Genomic DNA, 18,147 nt, shown 5'->3' on the forward strand with positions numbered 1-18,147 from the left:
AAACCATCTCAATTGGGTTGTGGTCGGGTGATTGTGGAGGCCAGGTCATCTGATGCAGCCCTCCATCACTCTCCTTCTTGGTCAAATAGCCCTTACACAGTCTGGAGGTGTGTTGGGTCATTGTCCTGTTGAAAAACAAATTATATTCCCACTAAGCGCAAACCAGATGGGATGGTGTATTGCTGCAGAATGCTGTGTTAGCCATGCTGATTAAGTGTGCATTGAATTCTAAATAAATCACCAACAGTGTCACCAGCAAAGCACCCCCATACCATCACACCCTCCTCCTCCATGCTTCACATAGGGAACCACAAATGCGGAGATCATCCATTCACATACTCTGCGTCTCACAAAGACACTGTGGTTGGAACCAAAAATCTAAAATTTGGACTTATCAGACCAAAGGACAGATTTCCACCGGTCTAATGTCTATTGCTTGTGTTTCTTGGCCCAAGCAAATCTCTTCTTCTTATTGGTGCCATTTAGTAGTGGTTTCTTTGCAGCAATTCAACCATGAAGACCTGATTCACGCAGTTTATGTTGAGATGTGTCTGTTACTTGAACTCTGTGAAGCATATATTTGGGCTGCAATTTCTGAGGCTGGTAACTCTAATGAACATATCCTCTGCAGCAGCGGTAACTCCGGGTCTTCCTTTTCTGTGGCGGTCCTCATGAGAGCCAGTTTCATCACAGCTATCCCAGTCTTCTGTGCCAACATTCTTCAAGATGGCCACTACTGTTCCTGTTCCCAAGAAAGCTAAAGTAACTGAACTAAATGACTATGGCCCTGTAGCACTCACTTCTGTCATCATGAAGTGCTTTGAGAGACTAGTCAAGGATCATATCACCTCCACCCTACCTGATACCCTAGACCCACTCCAACTTGCTTACTGCCCCAATACGTCCACAGACCATGCAATCGCCATTACACTGCACACTGTACACTTCCCTATCCCATCTGGACAAGAGGAATACCTATGTAAGAATGCTGTTCATTGACTACATCTCAGCATTTAACACCATAGTACCCTCCAAGCTCATCATTAAGTTTGAGGACCTGAGTCTGAACCCCGCCCTGTGCAACTGGGTCCTGGACTTTCTGACGGGCCGCCCCCAGGTGGTGAGGGTAGGAAACAACATCTCCACCCCGCTGATACTCAACACTGGGGCCCCACAAAGATGTGTTCTCAGCCCTCTCCTGTACTCCCTGTTCACCCATGACTGCGTGGCCATGCTTGCCTCTAACTCAATCATCAAGTTTGCAGACGACACAACAGTGGTAGGCTTGATTACCAACAACGATGAGACGGCCTACAGGGAGGAGGTGAGGGACCTCGGAGTTTGTTGTCAGGAAAATAACCTCTCACTCAACGTCAACAAAACAAAGGAGATGATCATGGACTTCAGGAAACAGCAGAGGGAGCATCCCCCCATCCACATTGACGGGACAGTAGTGGAGAAGGTGGAAAGTTTTAAGTTCCTCGGCGTACACGTCACGGACAAACTGAAATGGTCCACCCACAAAGACAGTGTGGTGAAGAAGGTGCAACAGCGTCTCTTCAACCTCAGAAGGCTGAAGAAATTTGGCTTGTCACCTAAAACACTCACAAACTTTTACAGATGCACAATCGAGAGCATTCTATTGGGCTGTAATACCGCCTGGTATGGCAACTGCTCCGCCCCCAACTGCAGGCTCTCCGGAGGGTAGTGCGGTCTGCACAACGCATCACAGGGGGCAAACTACCTGCCCTCCAGGACACCTATTGCACCCAATGTCACAGGAAGGCCAAAAAGATCATCAAGCACAACAACCACCCGAGCCACTGCCTGTTCACTCCGCTATTATCCAGAAGGCGAGGTCAGTACAGGTGCATCAAAGCTGGGACCGAGAGACTGAAACAGCTTCTATCTCAAACCATCAGACTGTTAAACAGCCATCACTAACATAGAGTGGCTGCTGCTAACATACAGATTCAAATCTCTTGCCACTTTAATACATTGAACAAATTGATCTAATAAAGTTATCACTAGTCACTTAAATAACGCCACTTTAATAATGTTTACATATCCTACATTACTCATCTCATATGTATAAACTGTATTCTTAACCATCTACTGCATCTTGCCTATGCCGCACGGCCATCGCTCATTCAAATATTTATATTTACATATTATTTTTCATCCCTTTACATTTGTGTGTATAAGGTAGTCGTTTGGAATTTGTTAGATTACTTGTTAGGTATTACTGCACTGTCGGAACTAGAAGCACAAGCATTTTGCTACACTCGCGTTAACATCTGCTAATCATGTGTATGTGACCAATAAAATTTGATTTGATTTGATTCAATGTTATGTGACTGCACTTGAAGAAACTTTCAAAGTTCTTGGCATTTTCCGGATTGACTGACCTTCATGTCTTAAAGTAATGATGGACTGTCATTTCTCTTTGCTTAATTGAGCTGTTCTTGCCATAATATGGACTTGGTCTTTTACCAAATAGGGCTGTCTTCTGTATATCACCTCTACACAACTGATTGGCTCAAACGCATTAAGAAGGAAAGAAATTCCACAAATTAACTTTTAACAAGGCACACCTGTTCATTGAAATGCATTCCAAGTGACTACCTCATGAAGCTGGTTGAGATAATGTCAAGAGTGTGCAAAGCTGTCATCAAGGCAAAGGGTGGCTACTTTGAAGAATCTAAAATCTAAAATATATTTTGATTTGTTTAACACTTTTTTTGGTTACTACATGATTCCCATATGTGTTATTTCATAGTGTTGATGTCTTCACTACTAATCTACAATGTAGAAAATAGTAAAAATAAAGAAAAACCCTTAAATGAGTAGGTGTGCCCAAACTTTGACTGGTACTGTATATTATTGCCATACCAAACAAAGTTGTTAGGACTTTGAGAATTTAGTGAATCTCATTAAAAAAGGGAACTATAATCACAATAACAAAATGTACATGGATGATGGTTACAATATGTATTACTTGTAAGTTATATACAATGTAAATTCTTCAGGAAATTAATGTTCATGGGATGTTCCACCAGGCTATGGCAATCATATAAATATCTGGCAGTAATATTTGCAATTTCTACCTCACACAGAATAATTCACAGTTTTATGTCAATAGCAAATTCATTTTCTTGAAAAAAGATTAGTGCATCTCTTTCTCTACCTCTCCTGTCGTGCAGTTACCACATACACACTCCTCTTTGGGTAGCCATGTCTTTTTGTGTCTTTTTGGTGGTCGCTGAGTCTGTATTTGGTCAGGATCTGTTTTGTATCTCTGATAGAGTACAGATATTCTGCCAATTTGTGTTCTCTTTTGAGGGCCAAATAGCAATTTAGTTAATTCTGTTTTTTTTTCAATTTGTCAAATGGGAGGTTTTAATTTCTGTAACAATCTGATTTGATTTCTCTCTCTCTCTCATGCTTTTCATATTTCTTCTGTATGAAATATGTCAATTTAGCCCTATCCATATAGGCCGATTCTCCCGTGTGTAAAGGGTTAAAACTGTGAACTAATAGCTTTGGCTGAGGACCCTGTCAGGGAGAGACCGTACAGTACACTGAAAAGGTCACGCCTAGAGGTCAGGCCGCTCACGAGGACTGTGTGCTCCCGATCTTCGTGGCCGATGTATGACGTTTAAGTGCATTAACACTCGCAAGGCTGCCAGCCCAGACAGCATCCCAAGCCACGTTCTCAGAGCATGTGCAGACCAGCTGGCTGGAGTGTCACATTCAATCTTTCAATATCCCAGCCTGTTTTCACCACTTGCTTCAAGATGTCCACCATTGTTCCTGTACCCAAGAAAGTGAAGGTAGCTGAACTAAATGACTATCAACCCGTAGCACTCAATTCTGCAATCAAGAAGTGCTTTGACAGGCTAGTTAAGGACCATATCATCGCCATATTACCTGACACCCTAGACCCACTACAATTTACGTACCGCCCCAACAGATCCATGGACCACGCAATCGCCATTGCATTGCACACTGCCTTATCCCACCTGGACAAGAGGAATACCTATGTAAGAAGGCTGTTCATCGGCTACAGCTCAGTGTTCAACACCATAGTTCCCTCCAAGCTCGACACCAAGCACAGGGCTCTGGGTCTGAACCCCTCTCGGTGCAACTGGATCCTAGACTTCCTGACGTGCCTCCTCCTGTACTCCCTGTTCACCCATGACTGCCTGGCAACGCACGTCTCCAACTCAATCATCAAGTTTGCTGGCGACACAACAGTGGTAGGCCTGATTACCAACAATGACGAGACAGCCTACAGGTAGGAGGTGTGCCTTGGAGGAGTGGTGTCAGCACACTCCCCATTTTATGGCTCCACTGCATCGCAGTGCTAGAGGCGTCACTACAGACCCTGGTTCGATCCCGGCCTGTATCACAACCGGCAGTGATCGGAAGTCCCATAGGGCGGTGCACAATTGGCCCAGCGTCGTCCGGGATAGGGGAGGGTTTGGCCCGGGTAAGCTGTCATTGTAAATAAAATAAAAATCTTAACTGTAAAAAATAAAGAAATAAAGAAATTCCTTGGCGTGCATATCACTCAGGACCTGAAATAGTCCCTTCACACCGACAGTGTGGTGAAGAAGGTGCAACACCGCCTCTTCATCCTCATGAGGCTAAAGACATTTGGCTTGGCCCCTAAGACACTCACAAACTTCTACAGATGCACCATTGAGAGCATCCTATCACCGCCTGGCAATTGCACCATCCGCAACCGACGCATCGGGGGCACACTGCCTGTCCTCCAGGACATCTACAGCACCCAGTGTCACAGGACGGCCAAGAAGACCATCAAGGACCTCACCTCAGCCACCCAAGCCACGGCCTGTTCACCTCACTAACATCTAGAAGGCAGAGACAGCACAGGTGCATCAACGCTGGGACAGAGAGACTGATAAACAGCTCCTATCCCCAGGCCATCAGACCGTTAAACAGCCGGCCTCCTAAACTAGACAGCCTCTGCACACTACTCTGCCCTCTGCCCAGTACTCTACTCTGTCCCTTAGTCACGGTCACTAGCCGGCTACCACCGGGTACTCCATCCTGCACCTTAGGAACTGCTGCCCTATGTACATAGTCATTGAACACTGGCCACTTTTATAATGTTTATATACTAGTTATATATCTACTGCTGTACTAAATTGTTTTACTATTTCTTAATGTTTTATTACTGTGTGTTTGTTTGACATTTACTGCACTGACTGATAGGAACAAGAGCATAAGCCTTTCGCGACACCCACCATAACACCTGCTAACTGTGTAGGCGACTGTAACAGTATAACTTTAGTCCGTCTCCTCGCCCCGACCCGGGCGCGAACCAGGGACCCTCTGCACATATCAACAACAGTCACCCACGAAGCATCGTTACCCATCGCTCCACAAAGGCTGCGGCCCTTGCAGAGCAAGGGGAACCACTACTTCAAGGTCTCAAAGCGAGTGACGTCACCAATTGAAATGCTATTAGCGCGCACCACCGCTAACTAGCTAGCCATTTCACATCGGTTACACGACCAATGCATTTAGACTAGATTTGATTTGATTTAATGACTATGCTAAAAAGGACACACGTAATAATAGGATCAACTGAGTAGCCTACAATCCCCAATCTACTGGTAGACACACAAGTCCTGTTGAACTCATGTGCAAATGTGTAGGTCAATGTGTTAATTACAGCGTATAAAACATCTGTGAGCTGCTTTCAGAGAGCCCAAGTGCCATAGTGGAAGCTGACTTCATAACGATACTATTCTTGTGTTGTGTGAGAAAGAGAGCCCAGGGCTTAGTGAGTGAGTGAAACACCACGCGTTAGGCTAGCAAGCCCCCTTTTCCCGCCCTCCCTCCTTCCTATACACATCTGTAATAACAGCAGGACTTGGCTGCACTCCGGTCCTCATCGCCACCTGTGTGTGTGCGTGTGTGTGTACGTGCATAAGCGTAAAGGCATAGGGGCCCATTCAGTCCAATCAGCTGAGACAAAACTGCGAACTCCGCCCACCACTGCCACCTCCAAACGAACCAGTCACCATGGTTTCTATCTCTGCGCCAGCAAAACGTTCAGACGAACAATCCGAGAAGGAGAGGAAGAGCAAGAGTTGAACGTTATAAAGTTACAGTAATGTCAACGTTTTTACAGTAAGGCATGATTTCCGTATTGATTCCGTAGCTGATGCTAAATAGTTTAAATAGATCCAGATGATATGAAGCAGACAATGTGGGGGGGAAAAAATACTTTTTCACATTGGGTTCATTAACACATTATGACAGCAACAATGTCACTCAACTCTAGTCTGAAAACAGCCCATTAAATCACATACCACATTCTAGCCTGCCCTGGCCAATCCAAAACTAAAGAGCAAAACATCAAAGAAAATGATACTGTCTTCACTGAGTGGTTCCCCGAGTTAAATACAGAGAGCTGAGGGGTCCTGGTACATTTCTCTGGGATACTCCAGGTGCCGTAGGTGTGTTGGGACTGTGCCAGGTAGCTATGGCTACGTGACTGGAGTCACACCTGAGACCGAGACACTCTGTGCCAATACAGACCCAAAGGAATGAATGAATATTGACTTGAACGGAGGGCGACAATCACACTGGAGGAAAAGGGGAGAAGAGGGAGGGAAGGAAGGAGCGATGTAGAAAGAGAGAATACATAGGGCGAGAAAGATAGGAGAGATACGGCGGGAGAGAAAGGAAGGAAATGTAGACATTAAACAGCAATAGCTAGTGATTGATTGGTGTGTCGAGGGAGAGAGAGAGGGAGAGAGGGCAGAGAGAGTGAGAGAGAGACTGTGTGAGAGAGAGTGAGAGAGACTGAGAGAGCGAGAGTGTCAGAGACAGAGAGAGAGGGAGAGAAAGAGAGAGAGAGCAGAGAGAGAGAGAGAGAGAGAGAGAGAAAGAGAGAGAGAGAGAGAGAGAAAAAAAATTGCAAAATTGGAAAAAACTAAAAAAATCTAAACAAGAGGAATTAGCGATACAAAATGGTGACATATGGACAACCCATTTTAAAATACTCTACAACATCGTTCAAATTGACACAAATGCAGAACAACGCAAAATTCATGAGAAGATGAATGGATTAGAAAAAGCTATAAAGGACAATCAAAATCCACTGGACTCCCAAATTACTGACCAGGAGCTCTATAAGAAACTTCAGGCTCTCAAATTTAAAAAGGCATGTGGACCTGATGGCATCCTAAATGAGATGCTCAAACTCACTAGTGCAAAATTTCAATTGGCTATATTAAAACTGTTTAATTTGATCCTGAGTGTAGGTTATTTCCCTGACATCTGGAATCAAGGACTCATAACCCCAATCGTTAAGAACGGAGACAAATTTGACCCTAACAATTACAGAGGCATTTGTGTGAACAGTAACCTGGGGAAGGTTTTCTGTAGTATTATAAATGTAAGAGTTCTAAACTTCCTTAATAAGCACAATGTCTTGAGTAAAAGCCAAATTGGATTTATACCAAAACATCGCACAACTGATCATATTTACACCCTACACACCCTGATAGATAAACATGTCAACCAAAATAATACCAAAATATACGCTTGCTTTATCGAATTCCAAAAAGCATTTGATTCTATTTGGCATACAGAACTGTTCTACAAAGTTATTGAAAGTGGTGTAGGGGGTAAAACATATGACATAATTAAATCAATGTATACTGGCAATACGTGCAGCATTAAAATTGGTAAGAAAATAACAGAATTCTTTAACCAGGGGCTTCGCCAATGTTGCAATCTGAGCCCTGCACTCTTCAATATTTACATTAACGAATTGTCCACTATTCTAGAAAAATCCTCAGCCCCTGGTGTTAATCTCCACAATTCAGAAGTTAAATGTCTACTCTTCGCAGATGACCTATGTCTGCTGTCACCCACAGCACATGGCCTACAGCAGAGCCTGGACCTGCTAGAGCAGTACTGCCAGACCTGGGCCCTGGCAGTAAACCCCAAAAAGACTAAAATAATTATTTTCCAGAGAAGATCCAGATCTCAGGGAATTAGACCAAAGTTCTCAATTGGTACAAAATATATAGAGTACTGTACACACTACAATTACTTAGGTTTAAAAATAAGCTCAACTGGACACCTTAATGAGGCAGTGAATGAACTGAGAGAGAAAGCACGCAGGGCATTCTACGCCATTAAAAAGCTAATTCAATTTGAAATACCTATTAAAATTTGGCTAAAACTAATTGAATATGTCATTGAACCAATTGCACTTTATGGCAGCGAGGTGTGGGGTCCACTTGCAAAACAAGATTTCATCAAATGGGACAAACACCCCATTGAAACCCTGCATGCAGATTTCTGTAAGATTCTCCTACATGTCCAGAGGAAAACTACAAACAATGCATGCAGGGCAGAATTAGGCCAATATCCACTAATAATAAAAAAGAGCAATTCAGTTTTGGAAACATCTAAAATACAGTGACCCCCTCTCATATCATTACCAAGCCCTGCAATGCCAAGAGCTGAGCAAAGAAAAGAGTCCCCTCATCCAGCTGGTCCTGGGGCTGAGTTCACAAACCTGTTCTACTAACACACTGAAGCCTCAGGACCAGAACATCCAATCAATCAGAATAAACCAAATTACAACACAGTCAAAACAAAACTACATTGCTTATTGGGAAACACAAGCACAAACACAAAGCAAAATGCAGTGCTATCTGGCCCTAAATCGACAGTACACCGTGGCTAAATATTTGACCATGGTTACTGATCAAAACCTTAGAAAAACCTTGACAAAGTACAGGCTCAGTGAGCACAGCCTTGCCATCGAGAAGGGTAGACACAGGAAAACCTGGCTCCCTGTAGAGGAAAGGCTGTGCAACCACTGCACAACAGCAGTACCTGAGACGGAGCTGCATTTCCTGACAAAATGTCAAAAATATAAAACAATTAGAGAGTGTAATTTTCCCAAATTTGAAACCCTTATTCAAGGTTTCAAAGACCTCTCTGATGAGGATAGGCTACCCGTCCTGTTGGGGGAGGACACAGAGAGCTGTGGGTTGGCAGCGCACTACATTGCTGCCTGCCATACGTTGAGGGACAGTGTCTGACAGACCAATCAACCTGCACATGTACTCTACTGTATGCTTATTGTCATTGTTGAATGTATGGTTATTTTGACCCTTGGTTATTGTTGTTACTGTTGTCCCGTTGACAATTTTGATTCTCATTTTATTTATTTTTATATTGTAAATATCCAAAATAAGCTTTGGCAATATGTACATTGTTACGTCATGCCAATAAAGCGAATTGAATTGAATTGACATTGAGAGAGATAGAGAGAGCGAGAGTGTGAGAGACAAAGAGAGAGAGAGAGCAAAAGTGTGAGAGACAGAGAGAGAGGGAGAGAAAGAGAGAGAGAGCGAGAGTGTGAGAGACAGAGAGAGAGAGAGAGCGAGAGTGTGAGTGACAGAGAGAGAGGGAGAGAAAGAGAGAGAGCAGAGAGAGAGAGAGAGAGAGAGCAGAGAGAGAGAGAGAGAGAGCGAGAGAGAGAGAGAGAGAGAGAGCGAGAGAGCGAGCGAGCGAGAGACAGAGAGAGAGGGAGAGACAGAGAGAGAGAGCAGAGAGAGAGATAGAGAGAGACAGAGAGAGCGAGAGAGTGTGCGAGACAGAGAGAGAGACACAGAGAGAGAGAGAGAGAGAGAGAGAGAGAGCGAGAGTGTGAGAGACAGAGAGAGAGGGAGAGACAGAGAGAGAGAGCAGAGAGAGAGATAGAGAGAGACAGAGAGAGCGAGAGAGTGTGCGAGACAGAGAGAGATAGAGGTCTAGCAGTGGGGCCAAACCCACCCAGCTCAGATGGGTTCTCTGCTGAGGAGGGCCAGAGCTCAGCAGATCCCAGAGGACTGAGCCAACAGTACAGGAATGCTGTGGTCCCAACCACTCTCTCTGTGTGTGTGTGACTAACTGGGTCTGCCGCTGTGACAAAGGCTCTCTTCTTATTCACACTAATGACCACAATGCACTCAGAGAGGCTGCACACTTTAGACTCAATTTGCAGGCAATCACACAAACATGTACTCCTACAGTTTGACTTTCATTACAGTCCCCCAAAACATTCCACGTGTTAATGCAGATAACAAAACATTGCAATACCACAGTAAGTAAAGAGGGAGGGGGTGGGGGGGGTTCTCAGCTTGGTTGAGGAGGCCTCCTTGTTCACTCACTCTACCTGACTACCACTTGCTTCCTCATACACACATGCACCCACAAACACATACAGACCAACACAATCGACACACGCACCTCCTGCGGTAATACAGCAGCAGGAAAAGGCAAAGCCACTGGCACGGAGAGGACCTGCTCACGGCAGCCACTCTGCCTGCTGTGAACAGGCCTGCTAGACCACATCAAAGAGAGAGAGAGAGGCCTGGGCAGAGCCAAGAATAGCCAGAAGAGAGTGCACCTGTAGCACAGCTAACACAGCTACCAGAGGAAAAGAGGACAAGAGAGGCTTTCACTGGGAGCTGGAGGAGAGAGAGAGGTAGAGATGGAGAGAGAAAGAGCTAGTATATGTGCCCTCCACCTCAACTTCCTCCCTGGTTTGCTGCCAGCGGCTGGTCCACATCTGGAGGGCGGTCTCCACACATTCCTCAGGATTCCTGCTCGCCTCCCTCCCCTCGCCTTCCCTCCCGCCTCTCAATCGGAACATTCACACACACACGCATACACACACACACGCATACACACGCACACTACCCACACACAGATAGATACAACCATGCATAGACACAAACAAACCGACGGACAGACGTATGCATGCACACACACAAATACATGTGTTCACTCACATTTCCTGCTTATTCCTTCCTCATTCCGGGAATCTTCCAACCGGGATTTCTGTAAAACCTGGGATATTTGGGAAAGTTACCGGAATTTTGCAAGCCTAGGTCTGAGCATCCTCTTCGGTCCATGCATTATTTATGAGTTAGGCATGCAGTACCAGGGTGGCCACTGGGTGGTAGCAGCACGCAGCAGAGTGCACAGCCCAGACACTAGAGCAGCCAGGCACAAAGGAGTGCTGTTCTGTCCTCTTCATCCCCACAGAGTAAACAGTTCTTTCCCACGGGAAGGAACAAGTGATGCTCCTGTCTACTAGCCACATGGTATGTGGAGGAGGATTATGACACACACACACACACACACACACACACACACACACACACACACACACACACACACACACACACACACACACACACACACACACACACACACACACACACACACACACACACACACACACACACAGAGAGAGAGATGAACATCTACTCATGCACACACTCCCCAAATCCCAGGCTGTTATGACCGAGATCTAATGCAGGGGCATCTGACCGTGGTTGAACCAGCGACCAGATGTGTCTAAATCCTATAGGGGCCATATCTGTGGTCATAGTCATCAATGTAATAGCCGGATCAGCGTAGGATTGGGCCTGGGTAATATGGTCACCTGTATAAGTGGTACATGTTGTCTTACCTGGCACTCTCGAACGTGGCCGATGAGGTCTTTCCTATGGCTCCGAACCATACACCAACAGCAAGGCCCTCTACAAGAGAACGAAAACACATAGCCATGGAGGTTAAAGTTGAACGTGTGTGTGTGTGTGTTGTTGGGTGTTTGTAAGTGAGAAAGAGAAAGGGAGAGCGAGAGAGAGAAAGAGAGAGAGGGAGATTGAAAGCGAATGGACAAATGAGAACAGAATTAGGGTTAGGGGTTAAGGTTAGGTTTAAGGGTTAGGGAAAATAGGATATTGAATAGGAATCAATTGTTTGGTCCCCGCAAGGATAGTAAAACAAATATGTGTGTGTGTGTAAGTGAGAGAAAGAAAGAAAGACAGACAGAAAGAGACTCCAATATTTATTGCGAGGCACCAGTCAAGTTCAAATAGGCCAAACCACGGTCTGTCACGTCCCCATTTATGTGTGGAGGGTCAAAACGCTACATGTTCTCTTCTGCCATCTAGTGTTAGTGAGAGGAACTTCATCCTTATCTCCGACTTCTCATTACTGCCTTCGAGGTGTGGATCGATGGACGAGTGGGTTATCTCTATTTAATCCTCCCTCACAGTCTGCACCCTTATCTCCTGTTCTCTTTCCATCTTCTCTCTTTTCATTTCGCTCCCCATCTCTCTGGTCACCTCCTCTGTTACTCATCCCTCTCACTCTCTCTCAATATGAGTGAACGTGCAACGGACGAACGCTGACACACACAGCTCCCCGGTGTAGATTTACGGGTGGGTAAAACAGCCGAGACAGAACTAAGCCATATCTTTCTCTCCCTCCCTCCCCCTTCCCACGGGCTTAGAGAAATAACTCTTACAAGTCACACAAGTGAATTAGAAAAAGAGAGAGAAGGAGAACCATTCGGTCCTGTCTCCCCCGGGCTCTGAGAGGAGAGGGGGAGGAGGAGGTCGTTGATATATTCACACAGCTTGAAATACACGGGGTTATTCAGATGAGCAGGCCTGTCGAAGCCATTACGGATCCATAGCAGCTCCATTTCAGCTCCCGCTCTCCATCTGTCTCAATTGGCTGCTGAGGTCTCGGCGGTGCTGGAGGAGCCCATTACAAATTCAGGCAGAGGGAGTAATACCTTCATTTGTTCCTGTATGGGACATTAGGAGGGGTGCTGTTTAGGGGAAGGAGGGTGGTGGTGGTGGTGGTGGGGGGGGGGGGTCAGTCTCTAGCTTCACAATGATGTGGCATAGACAAGGAGGTGAGTTTGAGGGGGCGAAGGAGGTGGTCTATCCCATGTGGGAGCCAGGTTTAAGTAATCTGCTAACTTCTACAGCAGAGTAACGTACAGTGACTTCAGAAAGTATTCACACCCCTTGACTTATTCCACATTTTGTTGTGTTACAGCATGAATTCAAAATGGATGAAATAGATTTTTTTGGTCAGACATCGACCCACAATAACCCACAATAACAAAGTGAAAACATGTTTTTTGACATTTTTGCACATTTATTGAAATTGAAATACCTAATTTACATACAGTTGAAGTCGGAAGTTTACATACAATTAGGTTGGAGTCATTAAAACTCGTTTTTAAACCACTCAAAAAATGTATTGTCAACAAAATATAGTTTTGGCAAGTCGGTTAGGACATCTACTTTGTGCATAACACAAGTAATTTTTCCAACAATTGTTTACAGACAGAATATTTCACCTATAATTCACTGTATCACAATTCCAGTGGGTAAGAAGTTACATACATTAAGTTGACTGTGCCTTTAAACAGCTTGAAAATTCCAGAAAATGATGTCATGCCTATAGAAGCTTCTGATAGGCTAATTGACATCATTTGGGTCAATTGGAGGTGTACCTGTGGATGTATTTCAAGGCCTATCTTCAAACGCAGTGCGTCTTTGCTTGACATCATGGGAAAATCAAAAGAAATCAGCCAAGACATCAGAAAAAAATGTTAACCTCCACAAGTCTGGTTCATCCTTGGGAGCAATTTCCTAATGCATGAAGGTACCATGTTCATCTGTACAAACAATAGTACGCAAGTATAAACACCATGGGGCCACGCAACCGTCATACCACTCAGGAAGGAGACACATTATGTCTCCTAGAGATAAATGTACTTTGGTGCAAAAAGTGCAAATCAATCCCAGAACAACAGAAAAGGTCCTTGTGAAGATGCTGGAGGAAACGGGTACAAAAGTATCTACATCCACAGTAAAACGAGTCCTATATCGACATAACCTGAAAGGGCGCTCAGCAAGGAAGAAGCCACTGCTCCAAAACCGCCATAAAAAAGCCAGACTACGGTTTGCAACTGCACATGGGGACAAAGATCGTACTTTTTGGAGAAATGTCCTCTGGTCTGATGAAACAAAAATAGAACTGTTTGGCCATAATGACCATCGTTATGTTTGGAGGAAAAAGGGGGAGGATTGCAAGCCAAAGAACACCATCCCAACCGTGAAACACGGGGGTGGCAGCATCATGTTGTGGGGGTGCTTTGCTGCAGGAGGGACTGGTGCACTTCACAAAATAGATGGCATCATGAGGTAAGAAAATTATGTGGATATATTGAAGCAACATCTCAAGACATCAGTCAGGAAGTTAAAGCTTGGTTGCAAACGGGTCTTCCAAATGGACAATGACGCCAAGCATACTTCCAAAGTTGTGGCAAAATGGCTAAGGACAACAAAGTCAAGGTATTGGAGTGGTCATTACAAAGCCCTGACCTCAATCCTATAGAAAATGTGTGGGCAGAATTGAAAAGGTGTGTGCGAGCAAGGAGGCCTACAAACCTGACTCAGTTACACCAGCTCTGTCAGGAGGAATGGGCCAAAATTCACCAAACTTATTGTGGGAAGCTTGTGGAAGACTACCCGAAATGTTTGACCCAAGTTAAGCTATTTGAAGGCAATGCTACCAAATACTAATTGAGTGTATGTAAACTTCTGACCAACTGTGAATGTGGTGAAAGAAATACAAGCTGAAATATATCTTTCTCTCTACTATTATTCTGACATTTCACATTCTTAAAATAAAGTGGTGATCCTAACTGACCTAAGACAGGGAATTTTTACTAGGATTAAATGTAAGGAATTGTGAAAAACTGAGTTTAAATGCATTTGGCTAAGGTGCATGTAAACTTCCGACTTCAACTGTAAGTGTTCACACCCCTGAGACAATAGTTTGTAGAAGCACCTTTGGCCGTGATTACAGCTGTCTTTCTGGCTAAGTTTCTGGCTAAGATTACAGAGTATTTCTGGCTAAGTCTCTAAAAGCTTTCCACACCTGGATTGTGCAACATTTCCCATTATTATTTTCAACATTCTTCAAGCTCGGTCAAATTGGTTGTTAATCATTGCTTGACAACTATTTTCAGGTCAGCCACACCTCTGAGAAACAAAGACAATTAGTCTTTTAGGTCCCGTTGATAGGGTAATCTCGAACGGAGCTCATCCAGTTTGTTCTCCAGTGACGGCACGCTCGCCAATAGAACAGAGGGCAATGGTGGCCTATTTGCTCGCCAATGTCGTCTTTTCAGGATGACGCCTCACCTGCCTCTTTTTCGCAGACGCTTCCTCTTTCAAGTCCCGAGGATTAGGGCCTGGTCCAGAGTGAGCAGAACTTCCAGAGCTGCCGACTTGTTGAAGTAGACATTTTCCTCCAAATCGAGGTTAGTGATCAGTGTTCTGATGACCAAAAAGGAAATAATGGCGGAGAAATGATGTACAAAAAAAGTTAAGATCAGTGTAAATAACAAACAAAATATCAGAATTGGTTAGGATCCCGCAAGACAGCTACTATACACAGCAGCGCCATCTTTTTGGCTGGCCGGTAGTCAAACCATAGTAGTCAAACCAGTATTCAAACCATGATACAGTAGTCAATGACCATCACACCATAACAATTCTGATTTGCAAGTTTCTGATTTGAGTGTGTTACTACATATATAAAGCAATGAGTGTCAAAATCTGTGTCGGAAGCTCCAGGGCCTTCTCTGTGTCTGGGAGATAGTTAACCTTCTATGAATTAGTGCTGAGAAGCCGAGAATTGATCCCTGGTGGTGTCTTTGGGAAGTTGTGTCGGGATGTCTATTCTCCTCTGCCTGTCTTTTTCCTCTTCTCATGTGGGGCTAGACACACAGCAGAGCAGGCCAGGAGAGACCTACGGCCCGGGTTTGGAGTGTGTGTGGAAGGTTGTGTGTGTGTGTCTCTGTCTGCTGGTGGCCATGTTGTGACATCTCCGCTTGTTGTTTTATGCTGTTTTACTCAAGGCAGTCGGCCCTGACATCATCCATTGTTAACAGACACTCCCCCCTCACCTCTTCCCCTCGCTTCTCTCCTCCACTCCCTCTTCCAACTCTTCTCCCCTCTCTCCAAATATATGAATTCATCAAGACCTTCAAGGTCTAGGGTGCATCGCTCCTTGGTAACAGCAACGCCAGACGCTCACCTACACACACCTTGCTGTGTGGGTGTTGTCGTTAAATGTTGCTAGTGAGTCATTCAACAAACGTACATCTTATCAAATGAGCTCAGCCGAGGTCCTGGAGGAATGGAAGGAAGGGAGGAGGAGGACCAGGAGGAGGAGGAGGAAGAAGAGAAAGATGAGGAGGAAGATGTGTACTATTCCTCCTCGTCTCTTTCCATCTCTCCAGGACCTAGGCCGAGCTCATTTGCTTCACCCGCGATAACATCTGCAAAATATGTGTACACGACCAATATAATTGGATTGATGGCGTTTGATGTGTCATACATGTCTACTCCTGGGAAAGGTACAAAGTTCAACTTTACTTAATAAAAGAAAGATTCAGCCATTATGAATGTTATATTGTTTTTTGTGCATCTCAGCAATCTTTACAACATATCGACATGCTCTGAGCTCAGGCACAACGAATAAAACTAAATAAAAGTAACTTTGCGAATACAGCTACAGTGGGAACAGAAGGTCACCACCCCCTTTCAGGCAACAAAAGGTGAACATTGTGAAAGGGGGTGATGGCTTAGTTAATTAGTTCGCACTATTATAAGATTACAGTGGGTATAATCTTATAATACTGCAAACTAATTAACTAATCAGAGATAAGTGTGTGTGAGTCACTGTGGAAGCTAAGTTTGCATTACTGACATTGAAAAGCATCCAGTCAATTATTTTATTGTTATTTGTCTCCCATTCTCTTTGAAAATAGCACTTATCACTAGGCTATCAGAAAAATGTCACGCTGTCACAATGAAGTGTCAGAAAATGCCATCGAGCTGTCCTACTGCTGTCATTATTCTATTATAGCGCTGCCTCCTGTCTCTACATAATCATTGCTGACAAGGTCAGAATGATGACAGAAATATCAATAGATCATTTAATTGCCAGGTAAGAGTTTGGCCCCTGTGGTACAAAAGTCTGGAGTTGGCAAAGAAGTGTGAAGTGAAGAAAACTCTTGACTCGCTGGTTTGCATACAACATCTCTAATGTGATAGACAGTTGGAGAGAAGACGGCAAACAGACAAATGCATTTTCAAAGCGGTAGAGAAACATTTTCCTTAATGGGCAATAGGCCATTCTAGGCATGTTCAAAGGGCTGATGTAGCCGAGAAAAGATGCATATGGACTAAGTGCCCTAATGCATCAGCTATGAGGGATACACAGGTAACTAATTCTGAAAAATAATGGCATATGGTTTCCTACCAGCTCTCATCACTCTGAGCTCTAGAGATAATGAGCACTACTTTTCCAGGGAGGAGAGGTTTAATTACCATTCCTGTTCCTAGTATTGGGAGGGAAGCACATGTGGGGAGAGAGAGAGAGAGAGGGAAAGAGAGAGAGATGTACAAAAACACACTCAGCCATGTATAGTAACTAACTCTGTTCTTGTCTTCCTGCGCCTTCTCTGTAGGGAAATAATAAACATGTTTCCATGTTCGTATTAGCCAAGCTGAAGCTAATTGATGTGGGAATTGATGTGTGCCAGCGAGGGGCCTGGCCCGGATCCTTCGTCCAGAGTAGCTTATCAAATCAAATCTTATTGGTCACATACACATATTTAGCAGATTCCAGATGTAACAGCATGGCAGGTGTAACAGCATTGCATGTGTAGCAAAATGCTTGTGTTCCTAGGTCCAACAGTGCAGTAGTATCTAACAATTCACAACAATACAGACAAATCTAAAAGTAAAAGAATGAATTAAGAAGCAATGTAGGAGCGGCATTGACAAAAATACAGTAGAAAAGAATACAGTATATAGAAATGAAATGAGTAAAGCAGTATGTAAACATTATTAAAGTGACTTGTGTTCCATTATTAAAGTGACCAGTGATTCCATGTCTATGTATATGGGGCAGCAGCCTCTAAGATGCAGGGTTGAGTAACCGGGTGGTAGCCGGCTAGTGATGATTATTGAACAGAGTTCTGGCTTTGAGATAGAAGCTGACTCTCTGTCCCAGCTTTGATGTACCTGTACTGACCTCGCCTTCTGGATGGTAGTGGGGTAAACAGGCCATGGCTTGATGATCTTCATGATCTTTTAACTTCTTATGGCTGCAGGGGCAGTATTGAGTAGCTTGGATGAAAGGTGCACAGAGGTGCCCATAGTAAACTGCCTGCTCCTCAGTCCCAGTTGCTAATATATGCAT

The 18,147-nt window shown here is 44.4% G+C and overlaps 1 protein-coding gene across 1 annotated transcript in view; it reads right to left on the minus strand.

Moving 5' to 3' along the window:
• Positions 1 to 18,147, minus strand: part of LOC120029682 (zinc transporter ZIP11-like) — a 110,193-nt gene that overhangs the window by 22,394 nt on the left and 69,652 nt on the right. Inside the window, exon 3 of the mRNA XM_038974956.1 lies at positions 11,528 to 11,597. Within this exon, the coding sequence (XP_038830884.1) occupies positions 11,528 to 11,597 (70 nt within the window). The remainder of the gene's footprint in view (positions 1 to 11,527; positions 11,598 to 18,147) is intronic.

Source organism: Salvelinus namaycush, chromosome 35, assembly GCF_016432855.1.
Source record: "Salvelinus namaycush isolate Seneca chromosome 35, SaNama_1.0, whole genome shotgun sequence".
Taxonomy (NCBI): Eukaryota; Metazoa; Chordata; class Actinopteri; order Salmoniformes; family Salmonidae; genus Salvelinus; species Salvelinus namaycush.